Source organism: Cinclus cinclus, chromosome 12 (genome assembly GCF_963662255.1).
Source record: "Cinclus cinclus chromosome 12, bCinCin1.1, whole genome shotgun sequence".
Classification (NCBI taxonomy): Eukaryota; Metazoa; Chordata; class Aves; order Passeriformes; family Cinclidae; genus Cinclus; species Cinclus cinclus.
The window spans coordinates 7043487-7067518 of NC_085057.1; the positions used below are offsets into that span (position 1 = coordinate 7043487).

Here is a 24032-nt window from a genome sequence, read left to right on the forward strand (position 1 = left end):
GTGATTTCTAGCCCTTTCCAGGGTAGGAAGAAAATCCCACTTTGGCCACCATGGGCATATGTCAAGGAAAAGCAGCCACACAGCACCATAATATGATGAATATGTAGCAAGTGCTGGTACCCTTTTGCTGTAAAACAGAGGGAACAGACACACAGAGCATTTGGATCCAGATCTTCTTCCTCCAGGTACCGACTTTAAACACTTTGCAACAGCTAAAGCAGCACAAGGATTCCACATTCAGTTCTGAACTTCTCCCTAACCTTTGTGGTGGCATTAGCATAAGGCAGGGAGACATATTTTGACTCCCATCTGTGCAAATCCTCTCCGTGCTGCAGAATCAACATTCTGTCAACCAATTATTTTATGCTGTATCACAGCACCGGGGTGTGGGGGGGGGAGAGATGAGGGAGAATCATCACACCTACAATCAAAAGAGCAAGGTTTTGCAACATAGCATGTACTAAAGATGTCTGTCTTAAGTCAAACTAGCAGCCATATTTTATTCAAGCAGCATGTAAACAAATCTGGCACATTCATTATAAAAAAATTGTGTACCTAGCATGTTCATCACATTTCAGATATTCCATTCCTCCCTCCCCACTGAGCTCCATGGAGACAAGTCAATCAGAGTTAACCATCTGGTAATCCTTAGCCCAGCCTGTGCAGCTGCTACCTACCATTTTTAATCAGGGCTATGTCTTCCATTCATGCTAAATAGGAGGCACGAACAGCTGCTTGGCCAACACTTTCAAGCAAGCGCTCTCTCTCTCTCTCTCTTTTTAGTATTCCTGGCTTCTCTTCCTTTCAGCTTTACATTTTGCCCATGTTTTACAAGTATTCACTTTAAAAAAAAAAAAAAAGTAATTGTGAAACAAGAACAAAATGCTTCTGGTCATTATATCTTTAGAGAGTATATCTGCTCTAAACAAGTTCCTGGGGGACACAGAGTCCAATCACAGTCTCTGATTTTAGAAAATAAGAATTATTGTGTCCATGGAAATACCTTGTTTGGGCTTTATTTAACCTACGGGTCCCTGCAGAATGGTTATCCATTGCACATTTCAGGTAGAGAAGTTGTAAGCATGTGAGAGGTAAGATAAATTGAAATGAAGACTATATGGATTATTTTTTTAAATGGGCACAGTAATTCCCTATCCTACAGGAAAGGTTTCCTGCAGGCTTTCCTGTATCCCAGCACCCAAGCAGAAGCCTCCCTGCCTCCAGGAGATGCCAGGAGGACACATGCCAAAATTACCACCAAATCAGGGTGTCTCACCTCCTTTGGTCAGTTCCAGAGGAGATCCTTCCCTGTGAACCATGCCTTAAATTTCTGCCGTCATCCAAAATGCTTTGGGGTTATTTTTGTAGGAAATCCAACTGAATGGCAACCAAATCTCTTCCAGAGATCAAAATATTCCAGCACATTACAGCAGTATCTCAGCTGCAACTGCTCCAAAAAGCAGCTTGTATCCTGCTCAGGTGATGGGTGCCAGCCCTGCTCCATGCTGGGCACACACACTCATCCCTCATTCTCTGCCTTGGATGCATCCAGAACCATGACTGTAAATCTCTTACCACAGTAACATGAGAAAAATCAGCTTCTATCCACTGCCAATGGCAGATTTGCAGCAGAGTCAGGGAGATGGGTGATGACAACCCATGGTGATGCCACCTCGCAGGAATGACTCCGAGAGAATTGGTGCCTGGCCCAGCAAGATTTCCACCCAGATTTTGTGGGTGCAGACACTGAGGTGCTGGCTAAGCCTGCTTGCTTAGGCCAACTCCTCCAGCATAGGTGCTTTTAGAGAACATGTTTTTACATCTGTTTTTTTTCCTGAAATCTTCCTTCAGCAGCAAGATGTTTTACATATACTGGTCTTTCAGAAGAGCAGAATCTTGGGAGCATGGAAATCACCCATTTCCTCTCTACTCTGTGCAACAAGTCACGATTTATACCCCAACTGTGTTAGAGAATGTTTTAACCCTGCAGAACATCGTTACTTCCTCCACCTACCAACAGACAAAACCAACATGAGGGTCTGACAGGGTCATACTGAAAATAATAATTACAATAATTAAGAAAACCCACAATGATATAGATGTTAGAAAACCTTGTCTTTATTAATGACGTGTCACTGGGGATGTAAAATTTTGCATGACTTAATCAATTAGTTTGCCTGAACAAAAAATAAACACAGGACATTTTCTGTATACAACAGTGCATAAAGGTTAATGTAATCATGCATTCCTCCAAGCCCACCATGAATTCAGCATTTAACTTCTATGAATTTGCCACAAGTAAAAAGATAAAGAAATAAGTTAGATGACAGGATGGTGTTTCATCTTGTGGAAGGAAATTCCTCCAAAACACAAACATGTCAGAGCAAATTTTAAGAGAAAAATAGTCTAGAACTATAGTAGGAGGACCCTGTGAAAAAATAGCTCTAGGATAATGAGTGCCATCAAATCGATAAGGTCCACTTCTCTCATGGCCTTTAAGCACACATATACAGAAAATTACTGAAAACATTCTGCTTTAATGGCATTTTAGTTTTTCATTAGAGATAAAAACAGTCTTTTCTGTATCTAAATGTGCAGATTCACTTCCACTCTTACATCCATCAGAGCGAATTGGAAGAATAAAATATGAATGCTATGTTAGCCCTTCTGGGAAGACTTATTTCAATGAAAAAAGTCCTCTGCACGAGTGATGGACCAAGGCACATACATCTCTAGGCAACGATCAGGCTGAAGGCAGTGAAAATGGGACAAGAGAGGTGTGGAAAAAGAAAGATGGGGGAAAGCACAAGTGCAGATGATTTCTTGACTGGAAAAATAATGCATAAAAGAGTGGAACAGAATTCTGCCACAAACCAACCCAAATAAAGTGGAATCATGGGCTGTACATATCAAACTGGCCTTTGCTGTCTTCTGCTTGTAGATCAATATTTCCAGTCAGCAAATCCTGTGCATGTTCTCTGATAACCTCTGGTGCACCCTCCCCCTTGTGCATCCCTTCACGCTAGGGAAGTGAATACAATTTAAAGTTAGGATACAAAACATAGTAAAAGCCAATCACAAAACTGCATACACTAACCAAAAGCAGCACCAAACTAGAGGAGTATCAAAAACCATGAGAGACAACTCATTTTATGGCACTTGCTCTGATTGTGCCAGCTGCTCAATGGGCAACACTGAGAACAGCAATACTTGTCCAGAGGTCATGATGTGGCAGAAACTCAGGATCAGCAACTCTTACACAAACTAGCACATGACAAAACAGTGCACAAAGCACCTTCTGTGACTGAAGTGAAGCTCAAGAGATGTCCTCAGTCACTGTAATGCTACAAAGTTGTAAAAAGCCAAGCTTTGCAGCCAAAATACTCTTATGAATTAATCTAAGCAGCAATGCCCATGCCGTAGCCAAGGTCCTTCTGCTACTTCTGGCAGAAAAGCTGATTCTCTGATGACTGCTACACAAAAAAGAGACATCTTTTCTGATGTGGAAGCATTTCCTCCCCCAGGCCCTTGATTTCACTGCCACATAATGAGGCAAGGGATGTCACCCCTTCTCCCAGCTAGGGATGTCTCCTGCAATTGGGAAAAGCTCATGGCACTTAAACCCCTTGATAGGCAAGTGAAATCAGTGAAGTACTATGAATTCTCACTGCAATTAATTCAGTATGCAGCAAGCCCTGGACAGACACACATCCACTACTGCAAAGATTCAGAATGGCTCTGTGCTTTCACACTTGCACACAATATGCACACCTACCTCAGATTCAACACGTCCAGTGTGTTAATACAGGATGTGCTGGGATGCTGAACCCCAAACCCATGCAATGAAGGGTTTAGTTTTAATAACTGGAAGGGTTTGGATTTAATAATCCAACAGATGGGGGGGGTTCATCATAAAATAACACCTCTTTGAGAAAAATCCAATTTTTGCAGAACATGCTCACAACAAAGATTGCATTCTTCCTTTTCTTCCCAGAAACCCCAGCCAACTCACAACCTACCAGATATGAGCTATAATAATGGTGGTGATGGTGATAATTTTGTTTTCTCCCCTCCCCACCAAGTATACTAGTTATGAAACAGAGACTGAAAGGACTGAAAGGTAATTTCAGCATCTTTAATTCAGAAAACAGAACGAACCAGAAATCTGGAAAAATAACTTATGACTAATATGCAGATTTTATCAGCTTGTAGATCGGAAGCCACAGTTTGCTGGAAGTTGTCTCCTTTTCTGCTAATTTGCCTCAGATGAAAAAGGCACTTGTGTTCTCTCTCTAAGTGAATACTTTACCTCAATGCCTTTTGCAGCATATGCTCAAGCTTGCAGTTACTATTGATAGAATGGGAAAGAATGACAATTCTCAAGATTTCATAAAAGTTCTCCTTAAGCCAAAATGCTGCAGAATTTAGTTTATAATTCAGATATTTACACTCATATATCAGTCCTGAAATCTTCCCTTGCAACACTCCTACCAAAGGCGGAATTTAATTTTAGTAAAGGCTGCAATGGTATGTGTTCAGACTGTGGCTTCACCAGAGCTGTCACGAAAGCTGGTGATGAACATAGAGCAGTAGAAGTGTTCAGACTATTTTAGGCCAAATGTCCAGTGGGATATCTAAAAACTGCTGATTTGGAAGAGCATAGACACACTATTTTAGAGTGGGAATTGTGCTCTGTGGTTGTTAGCTGAAATCCTGGGAATATCCATGAGAGGAGCAGAGAAAGCTGGTTTAGCAAGAGGACAGAGACTGGGGGAACGAAGGGAAGAGTGACCATGCTCCTTGTATCCAGCATTTTTTGAACCCACCAGCCCCAGTGCTAAGGCATCATAAGGTGAAGTCATCAATCATAATCTGCAAAAGGGGCAAAACCTGTGTCATACAGATTATTCCTGCAGGATCAGAGTCTCAACCACAGGTTTCTGCAGCAGCCAAATCCTTTGTTTTCTCCACCCTAAAAACCATACATCTCAGAGAGTCTGTGATGGGAGGGACATGCCCTGACAGACCATTACCCCTACCTCAGCTGTCAGTGCAGCATTGAGGGTTTGGAGGGGAAATCATAGCAGATGGTGCACCTGCAACCTGCTCTGTTCCTTCCACTCCTCCCCTCTGACCCGACAGCCACACCACAGGAGATGAGATGTAAACAGGGAAAGTGCAGACAGGGCATTGCACTGCCCATTTCTCTGTGTTTCTACTGCTCTGATTGAAGAATTTGTGAAGGCATTTCTATCAGAAAATAGTAACTATGCCAAACTTTGATCCCACCAGTGTACAACAGAATACAACTCTGATTTCCATGCTCTAAGGCATGCAATAAACTAAAGGCACCACAACTAGGAGGTATATGCAGGTAGCTGTAAGGAATGCCTTTGTAGCTGAGGACTACAACTAGGAATTACACCTGGAAACAAAATGTCCATTTCCTAGGTTTTTCCTAAAGCACCATGGTATGGATAGAGGCAGGTACAGGAGCTCACACAATCTCTTAGACAAAGTGACTAAAGCTTTCAAAATATGTATGCATGGGTAAGGAACATGATACTGTCATTCAGTTAACAGCACCACAAATGAGAATCCAACACAGAAAATGTATCCCTGAGGAGTGTGAAAATACATTAACTCCTTGATGCTCTTCACAATCCATTACCAGCTACAAGAGGCAGGCCATAATATCCAAATACCCAGCATCAAAGATTAAAGTCACAATACACAGCCATAATCAATTTTAATTATAACAATCACCCTGTAAACAGGTCAGGAGCTAATTGGATCAATAACTGAATTCCCATCAAGTGCAATGAGCTGCACATTCACCAGCCTAAGTTATGCCTGCCTATGGCTACAGAAAGAGTTCTCAGCATTACTGGGACAAGATCACTTTTAAATTGGCTGGGGCTGCAGGTCCCAGCATTGCCAGCCCTCTGCATCCCAAAGGCTCACTGCAAAGGGGAAGTCTTTTGGAGAGGCTGCAGAGGGCTACCCACCACAGAGGTCTTCATTATAATCGATATTTGAAGCATAAAACATTCAACAACAGGATATTTTAACTCCTAAAACCAGTAAATTATGTTTGCTGAATTAGCCTGTGTGACTGAGTTGGTGAGGGCAACGAAGGAATAAGAGTGAAACAAAAGCCCTATTTAAAATAGGTCGCTCCTTTAGAAAATTTTGCAATTACACACTGCAAATACATTTGCATGTTCAATGAGTAGTACATGTTTCTTGTGATGAGAAAGCTTGGAAGAGCTTAATCAAAGTCTAGCTTATCAGCAAAGGCTAATTGGCTTCCATAGCACATCATCCATCAGAATCTAGCATTAGTGCAAGCTTCGCCAACCATTAGTTGGCAGAAAATCCCAATTTATTTTGATAACAGAGGTCTTACCTCCGGGGGTTTCCATGACCACATAATCAGGTGGTGCATCAGTGGCCCATCCCATGCCCTCCAGTCAGCATCACCCAGTTAATCAACAGCCAGGGAAGATGGGAACTGACCATGATGCAGAGTCATTTGGGAAGAAAGAAAGGTACAAGGGTCGTATATAATGAGTTGGAATAATTTTCTTTTAAGAAAGAGTGCAAAATAAAAACTAATTAATAAACTGCCATGAGTAAAGCAACCCAAAAATGCAAAATAATGATGGACTGAAGTTTTCCCTACAGCAAGTTGTCATCTCAGTTTGTGAACTGTCAGGCTGATTTCCCCAGCGTTATGCAAAGAAACGGCCCTTTTTTCTTTTATTTAGACTTTATATCTCAGCTACTGAGTCTTCTTTACACTAAGCTGGGTTTACAGGCAAGGAATAAACTCAAGCCTTCTATTCCTGGGCATGATCTGCCTATGCAAAATCTGAAATTATTTTAAGGAAGCACATCTTAGTACTTCCAGACTTGCATTTCCACCACCACAACACATGACTACAAATGACAAAATCTAAAGAAAGTCAGAACTTACGGAGGGCAGAGGCTGAGGATTCATTTATTAATGTAACACTTCATCTGAAATCACATGTGTCACAGCTTGATTCTTAAAATCAACCTAGCAGAAAGTATCATAAGATGCTATTGGTTTGGTGCAAGATAACAGCAAGGAGACCAGAATTTATTGCCATACCAAACCTAGCACACAGGAAACACTGACATTTCAATCCAGTGACTAATTCAAGGGTGAAGAATCGGGTCCTGCCAGAATCACCTGTAATCATCTTGTGGCAGGGCACCACCAGGCCACAGCCAACTGCTGGTTCTTTTGGAGCCTCACATAATGATTAAAAAGGCAACGAGACAGCTTTGTGAGTGTCATAGATTCATCAGTACAACACCCATTACTGAGAACCTGAGCTAATTAGCAGTGTCCCACCGACAGCATCACATTGGGATCCAACCCATCCCCTCCACATGGCACTGCCTGGTGCTGAGTGGGTCCCTGGGGCTTACCCAGAGCCAGCCAAGGGTGACATGAGGGACATGCCCCAATTGCGCTTGTCGTTCAAATCACCTAGCTGCAAACCTCAACTACAACAGTTAAATCAAAGCAAAACAATCTAATTTTGTGCTTCCGAAGATCAACCAAGAGTCCTCTCACCATCTATAAATCCAAGAGCCAGACCTGGGCGATTAGGACCGTGTGTTTCCTAGGTGATAAGCCTTTCATTTTTCTGAAAGACATTTGAAATAGAGCATCAGAAGATTAATCCTCCCCAGAGAAGGGAGAGTTCACTGACTAATTTCTCTTGCATTTAGATGTAATAATTAGGCATATTGATTTTTCTGCTTTGTTCCTTACCATTATAATGAAATAATTAAGACAACTTCAAGGAAATATTTGAAAGCTCATTTCACTTTGTCTTCTCAAACGTGGGCCACATAGCACTTGCTGCACACTCAAAGGGAAAAGCAAAGGTAGACTCTCGCCTTATTTATCTCCGTAATTCATCAGGCATCAACTTCAGGCAGCAAAATGCTGCCTCAGGCTCCACTCCATTTGCTGCCTATCACGACTATGAATGGCAACATAAATTAGATCCATCTGGTGTGACCAGGACACACATTGCCCTGCCAAGCACCCACAGCAACTTGTTATCAAGGGGGACTGGAGAGAGGCTGACCTCCTCCACGAGTTATGAAGAAAAAAAAAGCAATACTCATCATTCCCCTTGAAGAGACTCATGGTAGCATTCTTACAAAATAATTATGCAAATGTTATTTCCAGTTCAAGCTTTTTTAAGATTCTTGGAAGATAATGGTAAAGTGTCTACACTGAAGAGCACTCATGATCTCTCCAATCGCTCAGACAGCAGCACAAGAAGGTTTTTCAAACACAAGAAGGACATTATCCATTAAGGACTCAATCTTTGCATCCATAGGAGGAAAATGTTAGACAAATGGTTTGGAGGAGTTTCCTGATGGTCCTCAGGGATGTAAAGCTTGGCTGAAAGGGATGAGGGACTGAACAGTGTGCATTGTGCACATCTGCATCGATACTCAGAAAGTGCTGAAATTGGAACAATTATGAGAAGGATGAATGAAGATATTAAACATGCAAAAAGTTCCAAGAAAAGCCACTTAAATTGAAAAGGATTTTCTCATTTCTAATTCATCAACAGCTGATAAGAGTTCTCTGATCTCTCCAGCATGCCTCAGATTTAAACAACTTTAGGCAGTTTTATATTAAATAACCTTTCAAATATTAATCTTGTAAAAACAGAGGGAAATGCATATGCATTTTAAAACACGCTTGCTTCACACATACCACTAAAGCAAGCTGATACTTAACCATGGTCTTGCTGCTCCTGAGGGGCAAAGGTAATGAATAAAAAGAAAGAAGTCACTCCCCCAAAAGCATGCAGATATGCTGCCCTGGAATATGACACCACATGTGATAGATGTGGATGAGTGTTTAGGTGCAAAGTGAGCACAGAGCTTTGTAGAAGTGGGGTATTTACTGCAGACTGGGATTGAGCACTGGAGTATAGTGACTCAAGAAAAGACATAGCAGCCTTCTCCACATTTTGCTCTTCATGTTAAAGCTCACCCAGACCCTCGTGACTGATGTAGCTCTGGCACAGTATGAGCTGTTAATGTTTAATAGGCGTCTCCTGTACCCACTGGTCAGTGGGACAGCAGGGAACCAATGTTTATGATTCAACACTTCAAACAAAAATCTTACATGTGGCTACCTCTCAACAGGAGGAAACATCTGAAGAATGTGTTTTTCTGATATTTTTACTTCCTGAGAAACGAAGGGTGCTTTCTGTATGACTCACACCCATGTTTTTCACTTGTGATATTTTTAAACTCTGAGATCCAGCACTGATTGGAATGCAGAATGTGTGACTTTTCTCCCGTCCTACCCCAAAGGGCCTTTCAGCCAGGGACAGGTGACAGAATGGGTCATCTCCAGGTTTGCAATGGGGGTAGAAAGCTTAAAATAAACAGCTTTAGAATTTATGAATGTCAGCCATATGTGAAAAGTAAAAGGTTTGATGAAAAAGAAGCACATAAACTTCTTTCCTATGAGAACATAATGTGTATTTGAAAACAAACAGAAAATCCATCTAGAATAAGGGTTCCTTTCTCTCCTCTCCAGCCAAAAGCATCTTTACAGTGTAGATGAGAAATAAATTTTTTAAAGTGTGGTTAATTAAATACAAAATTCAAAGAGACATCCTCATGACAAGTGTTCCAATGCAGATTGTTTACATGAATTTCCTCTCACTGCACATTCCTTCCCAAATTCTACACGATTATATTTGGGCACCATGGAGAAACCCACGCCTGTACTAGTAGCACCCAGGCTGTGCAGATCTAAATTGTCCACTCCTCAAACAATCAAAAGATGCAAAAACAAATACAACAAACAATGATAAAAGAGTTTCAATGCTTTGAAATTGCTCCTCAGAGCCCAACTTCTCTCTCAGATTGGAGAAGGCTGAAGGGCTCCTTGCTGGACCAAGGCTCACCATAAAATCTCATTGGTTGGGCTAAAATGTCTTTAGCATCAGGCCAATGTAAATGCTGACTTTCTTTAAGTACAGTTTAGTTCCTTTAAAGCACCATTCAAGAGACCTAAATGCCAGCCTCAAGCTCAGACACAAGTAAGTGTTCAAAGGAAATTCATGGGCAAGGTTTTCCTCTGGGCAAGAAGATTTTGTTAATGGTTTTACAAACCTTTTTTTTTTTTTCCTCCATAGGAGCAAAAAAGCAGAGGAAAGTTGAGGCAGAAGAACCACACAAGCAGTCAGAACAATAAAAAACCTGGAAACTCTAAGGCAAGAGAGGTTTCTGCTCACTCAGGGGGAAGGTGGCTGCAGAAGTGCACCAGGCTCCTCTGTATTGCCAGTGTGAATAAATAAGACTGAAACACCAAAACATCTGAAGCAACTCCTTTTAAAAGAAATAACCTGCAAAAGACTGAAAATCTGACTAACAATTAAGATTGAAAGGGGAAACATCAACACAGAAACCTATTCAGTCTATACAAAAATGTCTCCAGCTTTGCAGCAACCCAGAACTGTACAAGATACAGAGTTTAAATACATTTCCATTCAGATAAGTTATCTCTTCCCCTCCCCACCAGCAGCTTTTAAAAGATTCATCTTGAACTTACAGCACTGGAGGGTTTTTCTTCTCTGATTTTTAATTCACTGGCATCATAAAGACCTTTAGCAATTTACAGTGTGAAGAGTACTTTCTCCTCAGATTGCCCTGCTTTGAGTCAGTTTGTACATTGTGGTTACTTCATTACTTACATTGCATTACACAGGGCAAATGCAAATGCAGCAGGCACTGCTCTCTGCAGCAGATGTGCCCCAGGGCCAGCACAAGCCAGATGTTTCCCAGGGCCCCATATCAGGAACAGGGGCTGGGCTGCTTCACCCCAACTGCCCCTCTGCAGTGCTGAGCCTGGCACAGACCTCTTACCTTCCTTCTAGTCTGAAAGTGGGATAGGTCAGAGAAACTGCAGAGGACACAGGTACATCAGCAGGCTGCATTAATCAGTGTTGCAATTAGCAAAAAAACCCAAAAACACCAAAAAAAACCAACAACAGCAACAAACTAACAATACCCAAAAAAACAAAACAAAACAAAAAAACCCCAAAACAAAACAAACAAAAAAAACCCACCAAACAAACAAACAAAAAACCCACCAAGCCAACAAAGCAAAACCCCCAAACCTATGGAAGACACCCAAATTCTATTGAGCTGCAGAAGGAACACTAGAGGAACCAGTATATATTTCTTCCTGCCTCTTGTCATGATTGTCCTCTTGTAAGTCAGAGGGATGCAAGCCAGACTCCTCAAATCCTCGTGCCACGCTCCCTCCATGTAGTTTTGGTGATAGCTACATTGGGGTACAGTCAAAAATTACAGGTTCAGGAACTGTGACCAACCAATGCACAAAATTCTCACCCTACCACTGAGTTAATGTCTAACAAAATGGCACCTGGGCCCATGGGTTTTCTTTAAACATGTTCAAAGCAGAACATTCCCACACCTTGTTGACTGACTGCTGCTTCTGTGAGATGTCTCTTTTTCAAAAGCACTTCCCATGTCTACGTGCTACATCTTGAAATCATCACAGACAGATAGAGGTGGTAAAAGTCAGAGTAGACTGTTAGAATCTCACCTTCCTCTTTGAAGGCACCTGCACTTTCTTGGTGGGGCGGTGAGCTGCTGCAATGCCAGGAGGCCAGTCCATAGGGAATACGTGACCGCTATATGTGGCATGTTGAATCTCATTTTTCTGCATACCACCATATGGAACAGAATCTCAGCAGCATCAAACGTTTACCTAAACTCCATTAATGTCTCCTGCAAGCCAATATTTATAGCATACACACCAGTAGCTGCTGTCAGAGTGTGTATAAATGTTAAACTGAACTGTTAAAGAAACATAATGACAGATGTAGAGATGCTGAAGAGTGCAATCTATTCTAATTTATGATAATTTATTTCCATCATCTGGAGCTCTATTCAGAAGGGAAAGCTGAATGCATCCCAAAGCACATCATGGGGTGGAGCATAAAAATCCCCAGGAAAAAAAAAATTCTCTTTTAAACAAGTAGTCTTGTCCTAACTCCCAGGAGATGCTTAGCAATCTCTCTGTGCAGAAGCAATACAGATGTGGGGTACTCAAGCCCTGCCTCTTGGCAGCCCAGTGACACATGGGTTTCAGTGCAATTTGGGAATAGCTGGGAACTATTTGTCCCATGAGAGATGCCTGATCACTGCTGAGTCACTACTTTTGGGGGATTAAGCTGCACAATGAACATTTATGAGCTCTACCAGAGCCCCTCCAGCTGCATGAACAAACAATGCTGCACCCATGGGTGGCCAGCACTAATGAGCACATAAATTTGAAGAGGGAAAGCCAATTTTAGAAATGAGTGAACTATGTCATGGTGAGATTTACAGCAGAAAGAGCTTTTCTATTTGATTTCTCAGCAACAGAAGCTGTGCTGGATCAGTTCTGCCACAAGACCTGAACCCCATCTCTCCCTCTCCTGTTGCTGTCATTCTGCCATGAAAGCCATGGTGGAGAGGATGAAAAAAAAAAGAGAAAGGGGGAAAAAAAGCAGTGACAGCACTAGGTCCCTGCAGTGGGGACCACTGCTGGGCTGCAGAGAGCCATGGGCAAGGAGCTCATTTCCATGATTTCCATGGCATCATCCCTGCCTGGGAAGCAGCAGTGGCAGGAGGCTCATACCCCGTGGCACAGCCAGCATCCCCTGCATATGTCAGCCCACCGTGGAGCCAGCTCCTGCTGCCTGCCAGGGCCTGGCAATCTGGACAGGCACAGATTTTGTGCTGGAACAGGCGCCCTCTCTGCAGAGCTGCCTGCCACGAGCGACAGGGACCGTGCACAGCCCATGGAGCCAACACAGCAAACACGGAGGCTTAGGAATGCTGATTGTCTGCTGAATGGACTGTGCTGCCCTGCACAGCTCTGAAAAACTCCACAGTCGGCCAAAAAAAGGGCTAGGCACACAATGTATGCATAGATTACAACACCAGCATGCACTCATGGACTGAAGTGTCAGATGACAATTTCCAACCAAAACAATTTTCTGCATTTTAGACTTGCCTTTTTCCAAAAGAATTGCTATCTCTCCAAAAAAACCTTGACTTTTCTTTCTCAGAGCCAGTGCTAAGGGCTTGCAACATCTACCCTGGGAGCACCACTGCTGTGCCTTCAGCAAGTTTGGGTTGGCCCCCCACTCTGCCCCTGCTCTGGAAATTAGGTGCCACAACCATTCCAATGGGCAGAAGGGTCCTATCACTGGCTTCTCCAGAAGGAGTGAGCCTGGAGTATTTCAGTGGGGTGTGCAGAGGAGGAAAATACAACCATTTCTGTAGAGAATAGCTCTTTACAGAAATATTTTGTGTTGAAATATAGTAATTTCTGTCACAAATATCCCTCCATTCATGATCTCACCCAAGTGCCAGTTTTCAAAGGAAATTGAGATTAAGAATTAAATTTCTTTTCCCAAAGCAACTCTACTAATGACTCCTTTTGATGTAGCAATGACAGTTTCTTCCTTGACATCTTAGGTACAACCCAAATCACAAAGGACAAACATTCCACATGATCCTCAATCACCTGCCCCAGCCTAAAATCCATGAGGAAACTTTTTCCAATATCTTTCCTGCTGCTCTGTGTCTGGCTGCAAGGAAAGCCAGCTGCCTGCCAAATGCTCCCAAACTGGGCACTTGGCTGGGATTAATCGATGGATGTGCCCATCCAACAACATACAGCATTGCTCCTGCTCTCTGACTGAAGAATCAAATTTTATTAATTATTCCACTTGAAATTAAAACCTTTTCGCAATAAAATCTCCACTCTTGGCCTCAACCCTCTCAATGAGTAATTCCACCAAGGAAACTCTTCTTGCAGTACTGTTCACAGAAGATTAAAAAATGGGAGTGAATATGTTTAGAGAGAAGCTCTACTGAGCCATACTTGTGAGTAATCCCTCTGTCCACATGCCCATAGGTCACCAGTTGGAAAAGGCAGCTTGCAATGCAGTCAGTACTTGGCAGTGAGCAGCTTTTGCACTTTTATCCATCCTCAAATGCATCCTTGCATCTCCGTGAAAGATTAGAACAAAACGCAGCTACAGCACAACAGCACACACCATGTGTATCAGCTCACCAAGATCAAAGGCGCATAGCAGCAAAGAATTTAATTAAAATGTTAAAATTGAACAGGAAGGCATCCATTGTTCAATTTTTTGGCAGACATCTTTCCAACCGGGTCCTTATTCCATTCCAGCACACTGACTGCCCTTGGAGATGGCAATCAGGAGAGCGCTGCTGGATTTATCAGCTAATGGATTTAGCGGTGGGGGAATCCCACGCTTGCTTTGACTTTCAAGTACAGTCCCTAAAAACCACTAAGAGAAACTGCTCAGCTTCAAAGGATTAATTATTGCTATATACATATTGTGCAGTAATAAGCCAATTTCCAGTATCAAACCTAAGCCCCTTGGTTTGATACCCCCTTGGGCATGAGATATAGCCAAGAGCATAATTTCCCCTTACAGTTCCAACAGGGAGGTGTGACCTTGCCATGTTCAAACACTTCAGGACCCCCTTCCCTCCATACAAAGGCTGTTTGAAATGGGGTAAAAAACTGATGCAAAGGAGTGGTGTTCTGTGTGCAACATGGTCTCTGTGTGGGGAGGAGCAGAGGTACCCAATTATGTGGTTTTAGAGTTGCATACAGATGCAAAACCAAAAAAAACCCTGTCCTGTTTGCTTTTGCTTTGAGCATACCTCCACATAGCCAGGAATATTGTTCTGAAAACAGTTCAAGTAATGCTCAAGTTTGCTTGTTCAGTGGCTTCCTGGGGTATTTTGGGCTGAATGCTGAAGGCAGACATAGACCATACAACCTCAGGGAGGCTGAACCAAGAAGCCAGATGTCTCCTTGGTTTTTGGGAACCTAGAAAGGAAGATTTTGCTACTTCTTTAATACTGTTTTGGATGCCACAGAGACTTTTCACCTAATACAAAGATTGTCAAATGCAGTGTCAAATGTAGGGCCCCAATACAAGCGCCCAACATGCATGTGACAAAGGATTTGAGCTGGGGCTTACCACTTCAAGCTAAAGATGGATTTGTATCAACTGAGAAATTACACAGGAAAGCAGAGCATTACCATCAGGAAAAGAGAAGACTGAGGACAAACACAATAAATTTCTTTTTGAAATTCAAAGACCTACTGTAGAGCTGTTACTACAAATTACTTCACGATGTATCAATGATCTTGCTGATGTTGGGTAGCATTTAATGTTGAAATCTTCTGGGCAGAATTTCACCCTCAATACTTCAGATTTTTGAGTACTTTTAGTGAATATTCAGTCAGGCTCTTCGCAGCAGGCTTTGGTATTTCTTATAGAATAAAGATCAAGCTGACAGGTTGGGACTTTTGCAAGAGTGTCAAATCAGATTTATTTCTGACAGCAGGTCTGGGACTGTACACCTCTCCTCTGAAAATGGATAACCTTCCATTGAAATCTTCCTGCTTCAGTTTTTCTTCTGCTTCCTTATCACTACCTCCCTCCTGCACATTTCAGTGACTAGGATGGGGTCTTCTTATTAAAGAGGCTTCTCCAAAAGCCCCCTGTGTCATGGTCTGATCACTAAAAACATCCTCACTAACTTCTGCCTTGCAATAGCCCTGCCAAGCTGGGCTGGAACATCTGTACCAGCAGTTCCCCAGGACCTAGAGCCCTCACAGCCCCCCACAATGTTTATCCCAAGCCTCAGGCTACAGCACTTTCTGCTCCCCACAGTATTAGCTCACAACTCCCCCAGGCTCTGCCTCTAAAACAGCCTTCTCCCAGATGTTAAGGCATTCTGGAAAAGGCACAGAGAGAACAGCTTGCTCAGAGAAACACATTTATCTGTCTATTAGAACATCAGAAAAAAGGAAAGGCAAAACAATAAAGGGCAATGAGCACATTACTTTCAGCCCTTCCTGAGCCTTTATCCTGGGTCATGCACCTACCCTGCTGCTTTAAGGGCCAAAGCTGACATTCATCTTTTGAGACCTTTCTGCTTTGCTCTCAACACTGAGGTCCATAACATTTGCTTCATGCCACAGATGGCTGCTCATCTGGAAAACCCTCTCTCCTTAGGGGCCACACCAGTCTAATCCTCTGCTGATCCTTCTCCCCTGGCAGCATGATGAAAATACTTCACCACACCAAGCTCTCCAACACAAGACTCTGCTTCCTCCCACCACAACCAACCTCTGAGCCTGACCCACAGTTCTCCCCACACCATCCGTTCCAGCTTAGGTTTGAGCACTTGAAAAAGTGTGCAAATATCCCATCCAAAAATCTGGAACATGCAGTTATGGATGTGCCTGCATCCATAGGCTGCTAATGACACAACACCTAATATTTTTGTATAAAATATTCTTAGAGAATACTTCCTTACTTAAACAAATGTTATATATCTAAGCTTTCCAATTACATAAATAACAGCTACAATTATAATAATTGGAATCCCCATCATTTCATGCGATTTAAAGTTTTCCATCAGAATGGGAAGCACTATTAGCTTTTTTTACTGAGTGAAGTATTCAGAATGGGAAAACACTGCTTCCAAACACACACCTGAAAAATCTCTACAATGGCCAGAAGATAAGTGTGCAAATTAAAGCAAAAGCTTTCAGTTTGCCTATATTCAGTATTCTTTTGCTTTTGCCAAAAAGCAAGCAAGCTGTCACCTTAGCAACAATGTCACACTTTGCAGCACATATGCCACTTTGAACAAACACCTTCAACACAGCATCTCTACACTGTATGGTCCTTTCTATAATGTTTCTAACAGCACTCTGTAGATCCCCCCCACCAGTAGTAAATTCCATGAAGACCCCTCCAGCAGCTACTGGGCTGGACAGACAGACAGCCAAGTGCTGTTTTCCACACTGCACCCCAGGCCCATACTTAGAAGCATTTTTATTCAATGCCCAAGGGAAAAGCTGGGCTTGCAGAGATGCAGCTTTGTCTTCCACCACCAGCCCTGTGCAGAGCCCAGTGTTACCTGCTTCCTGCCTCTCCTCTTTCCCTGCTCAGGACAAGGTCCTCTCCCCTGGAGCAGAGTGGAGAATTTCACCAAGAAACATCTCCTGCCCCTTGGGATTACACCTGCCATAAATGCAGGTTAAGCCAGGGACGCAAGCATCCAAATAATAAAAAGGGTTTTATCAGAAGCATCTCCAAGCCTGCCCTCTCCCAACTGCAACATCTGAATCCAGAGATGTCAACATGCAGGGCTTTTACCCAGAGCTCCAATTATGCAGATGCTGATTTACAGGAGTGATGACTGAAACATCGCCCTCATAAAAATTGTCAAGGAGACTTTAACTGTGTTTGTCTAATAGCAGAACCCTCTATCTCCACACATCTTATTGCTAGTTTGAAAGTCAGATCATTTTTGTTCTTCTTTTCATAGAAACCTGGTTTGCATATATAATCAAATTTAGCATTAATGAGTCTCTTTGCTCATCTTCTATTCTTAATGCTTCAAACAGCCACATTCAGATAAGAGCAGTCATTGAAATGGCTTACCATGAGATTTTACCAGTTTCACCCAGGTACTTCCACAGCAGCAGCATGTAACTCCAAAAAGTCCTGCTCCTGGAGCCCTGCCTCTCAGCTATATGTGCTAACCCTACACAACTATTTTATATCAGGTTGCACTCTGGGCTGCTTGAGAAACATCAGGATTCAAATGAATTATTAGACGATCTTTTAAAATCAGCTCTTCCATCATCACAACATGGTCCTAAAATGGAAAGTGGTAGGCATTTTCCAGATGAAAGATGTCATTTATTTGCAATGTGGTCAGGCACTGTTGACCTTTTCTCTCTCCCTGTATCAGCATTTGTATCATTTTAACAGCAACTTGCTGATAAGCACAGTTCTCAGTTTCCAACCAGATACACATGCAGATAATCATGGATGTGAACAGCAAAGCAGCCAGCTCTCTGCAGACTGCATAAAACATGGGACCACAAGACAGACTTCCTGTTCTTCCACTTGTGTTCTGGGTTTACAGCTCCCATCTTTCTTCGGCTACCTTGATCTAAAACTGTATCTTATCAAAGCCAGAGGTTTTGGAATCATGAGATTTACAGAAGTTGAGAGTTCAAGACCACAGGGTAAAACACCATGTAGGCACTGCTAGTGATTCTGCTGCCTTTATGCCAGTCCCACTGGTAGAGTGACATATGGCTTCAGTGAGATACAAAAACTTTTCAGATCCTTCCTACTGCACACCACAGAGCCTGATTCTAATGGCAAAATCCAATTCCTGGGTTCTTCCTAATAAAAATAACTTGTCTGACAGAGTTCCCTGCCTGCAGATTGCCCCAATAAGTGCTCAGAAGTTCCAGGCCCAAAGCTAAGGACAAATGAAGCCTGTTCCCACAGCTCAGGTCTCTTGGATGCTCACATCTTGTTGGTTCATCGTGGTAATTTTTGCCTGCCCAGAGCTGCAGTGTATTTTGCATGCATTATGCTAAGCTGCCTATAAGAAATCATCCAATTAATGACAGCTTACAGAGAAGGGTTAGTTACACAGTAATTACCTTTTTAATATTAAAATACCATAGAAATGGATTTACATTTTTTTATTTAGTGGCACATGTTTTACTGACCCGACACTACACATACAAGACCATTGAGGTAGCAACTAGGACTCAGTTTACATGAACATCTAAGTACCTACATGCCCAGGCAGACACCAAAAGACTTGACAATACATTTTTAACATGTGTATGTGCTTCTTACACATCAAGATGAATGGGTCCAGCATTAAAAGCAGCATCTGATCCTGGCATTAAGTAAAATCACTAGACAATAAAGAAATATTACTTTTTTAAGGCTTTTCTTTCAATATGTAGGTAGAGAAGATCAAACACCCAGCTTTTCCACCTTGCATCCATGAGGGCCATTAAGCTTCAGCAAGCTAACCCTGCTCCATCAGCTAAGTCTCTGCCCATACCAGAGCAGCCAGCAGCCTTCTGGTTAAGCAAAAACCAAATAAACACATGCAAATGTGATGAAGAGTCTCAAGCAACTATAAACATCTCAGGCCGACAATACACTAGACAGAGCAAACTACTAATCACACATGCTTCATGCAAGCATTACCTTCTTATTTCTTTCCCATTTATTTTCAGCATCTCAAGATATCTAGGCTTTTCTAGGGCACACTTGAAAGCACGCAGCTACTTATGTCCATTCATATGCATGCAAATATAATCCAACAAATACAATCCATGGCCAGATGAGCAATCAGCACCAGGACAAAAGACGAGACTTATTATCAGTCTTTCAAGATTCAGATTCCCTTTGCCTTCTGAACACACATCTCTGTGCAAGGCAAGAGGTGCTAGCCCTTTCAGAATCTACACCATCAAAGCAAGCTTGACTCTTGCCAGGCAGGAAACAGCCTGGCTTTTTTCCAGGCTCACCAGTCAAGTGATCACAGTGTGAAGGCAAGGAAGCAAAATAAAGTTAGCTTGGTCCACATGCACCACACACAGATCTTTCAAACCATCTTAATCCAATTTTTCCCAGAGATTTGTTGACCAAATGCCCTGCAATTCTTTGGAACTCTTTGGTACATCCCATGAAGATGCCCATGAGCAGTGATGAAAGCCGGTCATGTAAGGCCTGCAATGTTTGGGGGTTTTTTTGCTTATATATAAAACAACTCAGAGACATTTGAGTTCACTGATTATCCTAACATTCACTTCCAAGTCATCCTATTAAGAAAAAACATAGTGTCCACAAGATTTGACGTGCAACATAAATGATTCACAAGTGCCCTGATAAAAGCTGCACTGGCTTACACAAAGTTACAGTGTGGCCTTTGTGTCAAAAATACTCCCTGCCCATAGCAGCCCAGACAGAGCTGTAAATTGGTAGAGATGGGAGCTCACTGCAAGGTATTTTAAAACACCAACCTATAGATAACCATCAAGGCAATCACAGCATCTCCTGACTGGCACAACAGTGGAGTTTCTGCATCCCTGCTATTTATGGAGGAATAGACATTATTAGACAATATTTATGGAGGAAAGGCATTATAGACTGCACTGCAACTCCTGTTACCTTACAGGAAACTGGACAAGTATCAGGTTGCTTTGGGTTAGCAGAAGGAAAGTCGTTTGTGGCAATTCACAATGTAATTAAACACACACACCCACACACCCCACCACCCACGCCCACCCCCTGCAGCCTAGGGATACAAAGTTCTCATTTTTACAAAAATATTTTTGCCAGTAACAGCCTGAATACAGCAGGTAGTTCCTATACCCATCACACTGCATGGGGAGAGCCTTGCTTTTTTTCCTCTTAATTTCATCTTCTATGGCTCCAGAGAGGCAGCAAGTGCAAACAAAGAGACCAAAAGGGACAAACTTGCTTGTCTTGCTCACTTTTTGTAGACCCAAATAAAAGCAGCCTAAACACATGCTTCATGCAAGAGAGTCACAGGACTGAAATTAATCCAGGGAGACGAATGAACATATTTCTTCCCTTTCATCTTTCCTTGTTCATTATTGTCAGGTGCATGTATAAGAGAGCTACTTTTCCAAAGAAGTTGTAAGAGTGCTTGTGACATTGCTACTGGTTGCAGTGCCACAGTAGATTATCTGAGAAACAAGCTTCACAAGAACATTCTTCTCATGCAAAGATCTGTGGAGTCACAGCCAAGGGACTAAAGAGGAACAAGAACAAATACAGCTTTTAAACAGCTCTTCCCTGCCCCCAGCATATGCCATGAGTTGACTCAAAGCTGGAAACACCCAGGCCTCACCCAGTACAGCTGTGTGCATTTTTCCAAGCTCAGATTTGTGATCAGTGTGCTTTACTGCCAAAGTAGAGTTCAAAAAATGCAACTCTTGCACAATTGCTACAAGTCAATTTCTTGGTTTCTTTTCTTTCTCTTAACCTTTCCCAGGCCTGAGCCAATGTTGTCTCTTAATGGTTTCTAAACACTATTTCTTGTCTGTAAATAAGATTACAATGAACATGGGAAATACAAATGAAAATATATAACAGTGCTATGAATATTCAGAAAAATCAGCCTTATCTCAGCAGCTTCCCTCTGGGTATTAGGTGACCATCAAAGTAGGAAATTGAGAAGGTCAGATAAGGTCCCTGCTCCTCAAGACAGAGGTCCATGTCTGAGCCAGAGTATAAGTAAACTGGAATCTGCACACCTAAAGATTAATTCTGCAACAGTTACAATTTCACATCTGAGAAACCCACAGCCACTTCAGTTACCTCCAGAACTGCAAACGTGTTCACCCACAAACACACGAATTTCAGCAGCTCACCCCAGAGTCACCATAAGCCACCCCAAACTGCCCAAACAATGAGAGTGAAAATTCAAGGCTGGACTGCATGGGCAAGTTGAGGACATTCTCAGCCTACACCACCTCCACCCTACGAGCCTTTCCGAGGAACTCCCACAGCTCTGCCATCTGTGCTGCAACACCACAGAGCCTCCCCCCAGGCACGGGAGCCACCCAACGCCCAGAATCCTGCATCACCAGCTGGGCTATGAACTTTATTTCCTTGCAGATGCAATCTAGGACTCAAGTGGGAGGTGTTAAGGGGTGTAATTTGACTGTTCTGATCACGTGCAACAAGGTCTGTGAGGCTGCTGGGGGACATGGAAGTGGACACAGAATTGACTGGAGCATTTGGTCTTCTCTGAAAGTTTAAAATTATGATTAGGCTTATAAAAGGAGTCTGAGGGAGAGATGGACAATTAGTTGAGACTGGAAATTATAAGAGAGGTGAGAAGAGAAGGAACACAGGAGTAATGAGATTAATTGAATAGAGATGAAATTTCATCAATCCAAAAAAGCTTGTCAAGTATATTTAAAAAATAAGGCCTTCCACACTCTGAAATATCATAAACTGTGCTTAATTCTACTTACACATACATGTCAAATGGATAGAAAGTAATTTCTCATCATTTTAAATGTTAATACACTCTGCACCCTTCTCCTACTCTGCCTTATTGCCAAGGACTGGCTCACTTTGGCCATGTCAGAAGAGTTCTGTTTACACACACCAGTGTGTGCATGTATGTGTACACACACAGGCAACGTGCACTTGCAGCAGCCAGAAGAGTTCTACTTGTGGCTTCCAACCAGGACAAAGGCAGCTTTTATATCTGGCTGTTGGAAGAAGTTACAGACCCAGGAAAGTGCCAAGAGAAGAGTTCCCACTTGCTGTCCCAAGGATGCAAACACACTGACTGGGGCGGGAACAATTTTCTCAATGGCACAGCCCATGTCCATCAGCCCAGAGTCCTTCCCAGAAGGGCTCTCTTCCCAAGCTCTGTCAGACATAGTCTCATCAGGCAGAGGGCCAAGAGACCATGCTCCCAGTGGTTATTTGCCATGGGAACAGCTTTGCTCCCTGTTCTTCTGGCCCACAGTGAGTGCTGCAGAGTGGCTGAAGCACCCCCAGACCAGGGCCTGGGGCTCATCCCCTGGATGTCCTGACTTCTCCTTGAGGAGGGAGAAGCAGCGCTGGGTGGGCTTGTAGAGCTCTGGGCAAAGAACACAAGAGACATTGTCCTTCCACTGCCGCATGCAGGTGACCCCACTGTGGGGCCACCCTGTCCCAGGCCATGGCACCACCACATCCCCATCACCCAGCTCCACAGGACCTGATGCTTCAAGGTGCCCAGTGGGGAAGAGGAGCTGCTTCTGATGAGCAGGGACAGTCTGGGACAAGCAGCTACCCTCAGCACACCAGAACATCCCCTCAGAGGCGCCCTGCATGTTGCAGGTGCCAACATGTGGATAAACGCACCCGCACGGGGATGCGACCCCCAAAATACACGCCTTACATAATTCCCCAGCCAGTCGGCGTTAGGGGAATGTGATTAATCCTCCATGACATGTTCTGAACTTTCCGTTCAGAGAGGCTCTCTGCTCCCGCAGACCTACTGGCGATGGATGTCATTTGACCTGCAGACTTCACTACGAATGAGCATCAGAGCAACACACAGTGACATTGCTCCGCACACCAATTATCCGCCTCCTTCCCCGCTCGGCCCAGAGACAAGTTTGCTAAATGCATAACGAGGATTTTGTTTTCCTCGGTGTTGTTTTGGGTTTTTTGTTGTTTTTTGTTTTTTTTTTTTTTTTTTTTTATTCGTTTACAGCCAGTACAAGGATGGGGGGGGTCACCCACAAACCCAGCCCGCCCCGCCGGCCACAGCGCTGTAGGACGCGAGTCCCCGGCTCCTCGCCCCATGTCCCTGTCCCTGAGCCCGGCCCAGCTCCCACCTGTTCCGCCGGGCGCGCACTTTGGCGACAGCCCCCTCGCAACCCCCTTAGAGCCCGGGACTCACCCACTCGAGCACCCTGAGGAAGGCCAGCGGCTCCTTCACCACGCGGAAAGTGCCCGCGGAGGCGAGCTGCGGGCAGAGACAGAGGGGTCAGCACCGCGCCCGCTCCGCGCGCCCCGCAGCGCAGCCCAGCCCAGCAAAGCCCGGCGCAGCCCAGCGCAGCCAGCCCCCGGGGCTCCGCGTACCTGGTCCACCGCCTCCATGGCGCCGCAGCCCCGCGGAGCGGAGCCGAGCGGCGGAGCCCGGCGGAGCCTCCCTCCGTCCGTCCGTCCGTCCGTCCGTCCGTCTGTCCCACCCGCCCGGCAGCCGGGATGCGCGGCGCTGCCCCCGCGCAGGCCGGGCGGAGCAGCCGGGCGGGGCCCGCTCCCCCCGCACCGCCCCGCGGAGCCGCCCCGCGCTCCTTACAGCGCTGTTAGCATTCTTGGAATTAGTGGGGTTTGGTTGCTGATTTTATTTTTATTTTTATTTCTTTAAATTTTATTTCTGGTGAAAAGGAGAAGGAAGGCATCGGGGAAAATAAAATTAGAAAGAAACAAGAAAGCAAGCTGCCTCCTCCCCGCGCGCACAGACACTATTCATGTTTTAGGGGATGGCTCCCGCTGTCC

General features: G+C 43.8%; 1 protein-coding gene across 1 annotated transcript in view; it reads right to left on the bottom strand.

Annotated features, from left to right (window-relative positions):
• The window catches only part of SYNPR (synaptoporin), a 103378-nt gene extending 79559 nt beyond the window's left edge, over nucleotides 1-23819 (bottom strand). Inside the window, exons 1-3 of the mRNA XM_062500767.1 lie at nucleotides 23719-23819; nucleotides 23613-23672; nucleotides 23431-23496 (exon numbers count right to left, since the gene is read on the bottom strand). Coding sequence (XP_062356751.1) covers nucleotides 23431-23496; nucleotides 23613-23630 — 84 coding nt within the window. The 5' untranslated portion in view covers nucleotides 23631-23672; nucleotides 23719-23819. The remainder of the gene's footprint in view (nucleotides 1-23430; nucleotides 23497-23612; nucleotides 23673-23718) is intronic.
• Nucleotides 23820-24032: the final 213 nt, after the last annotated feature.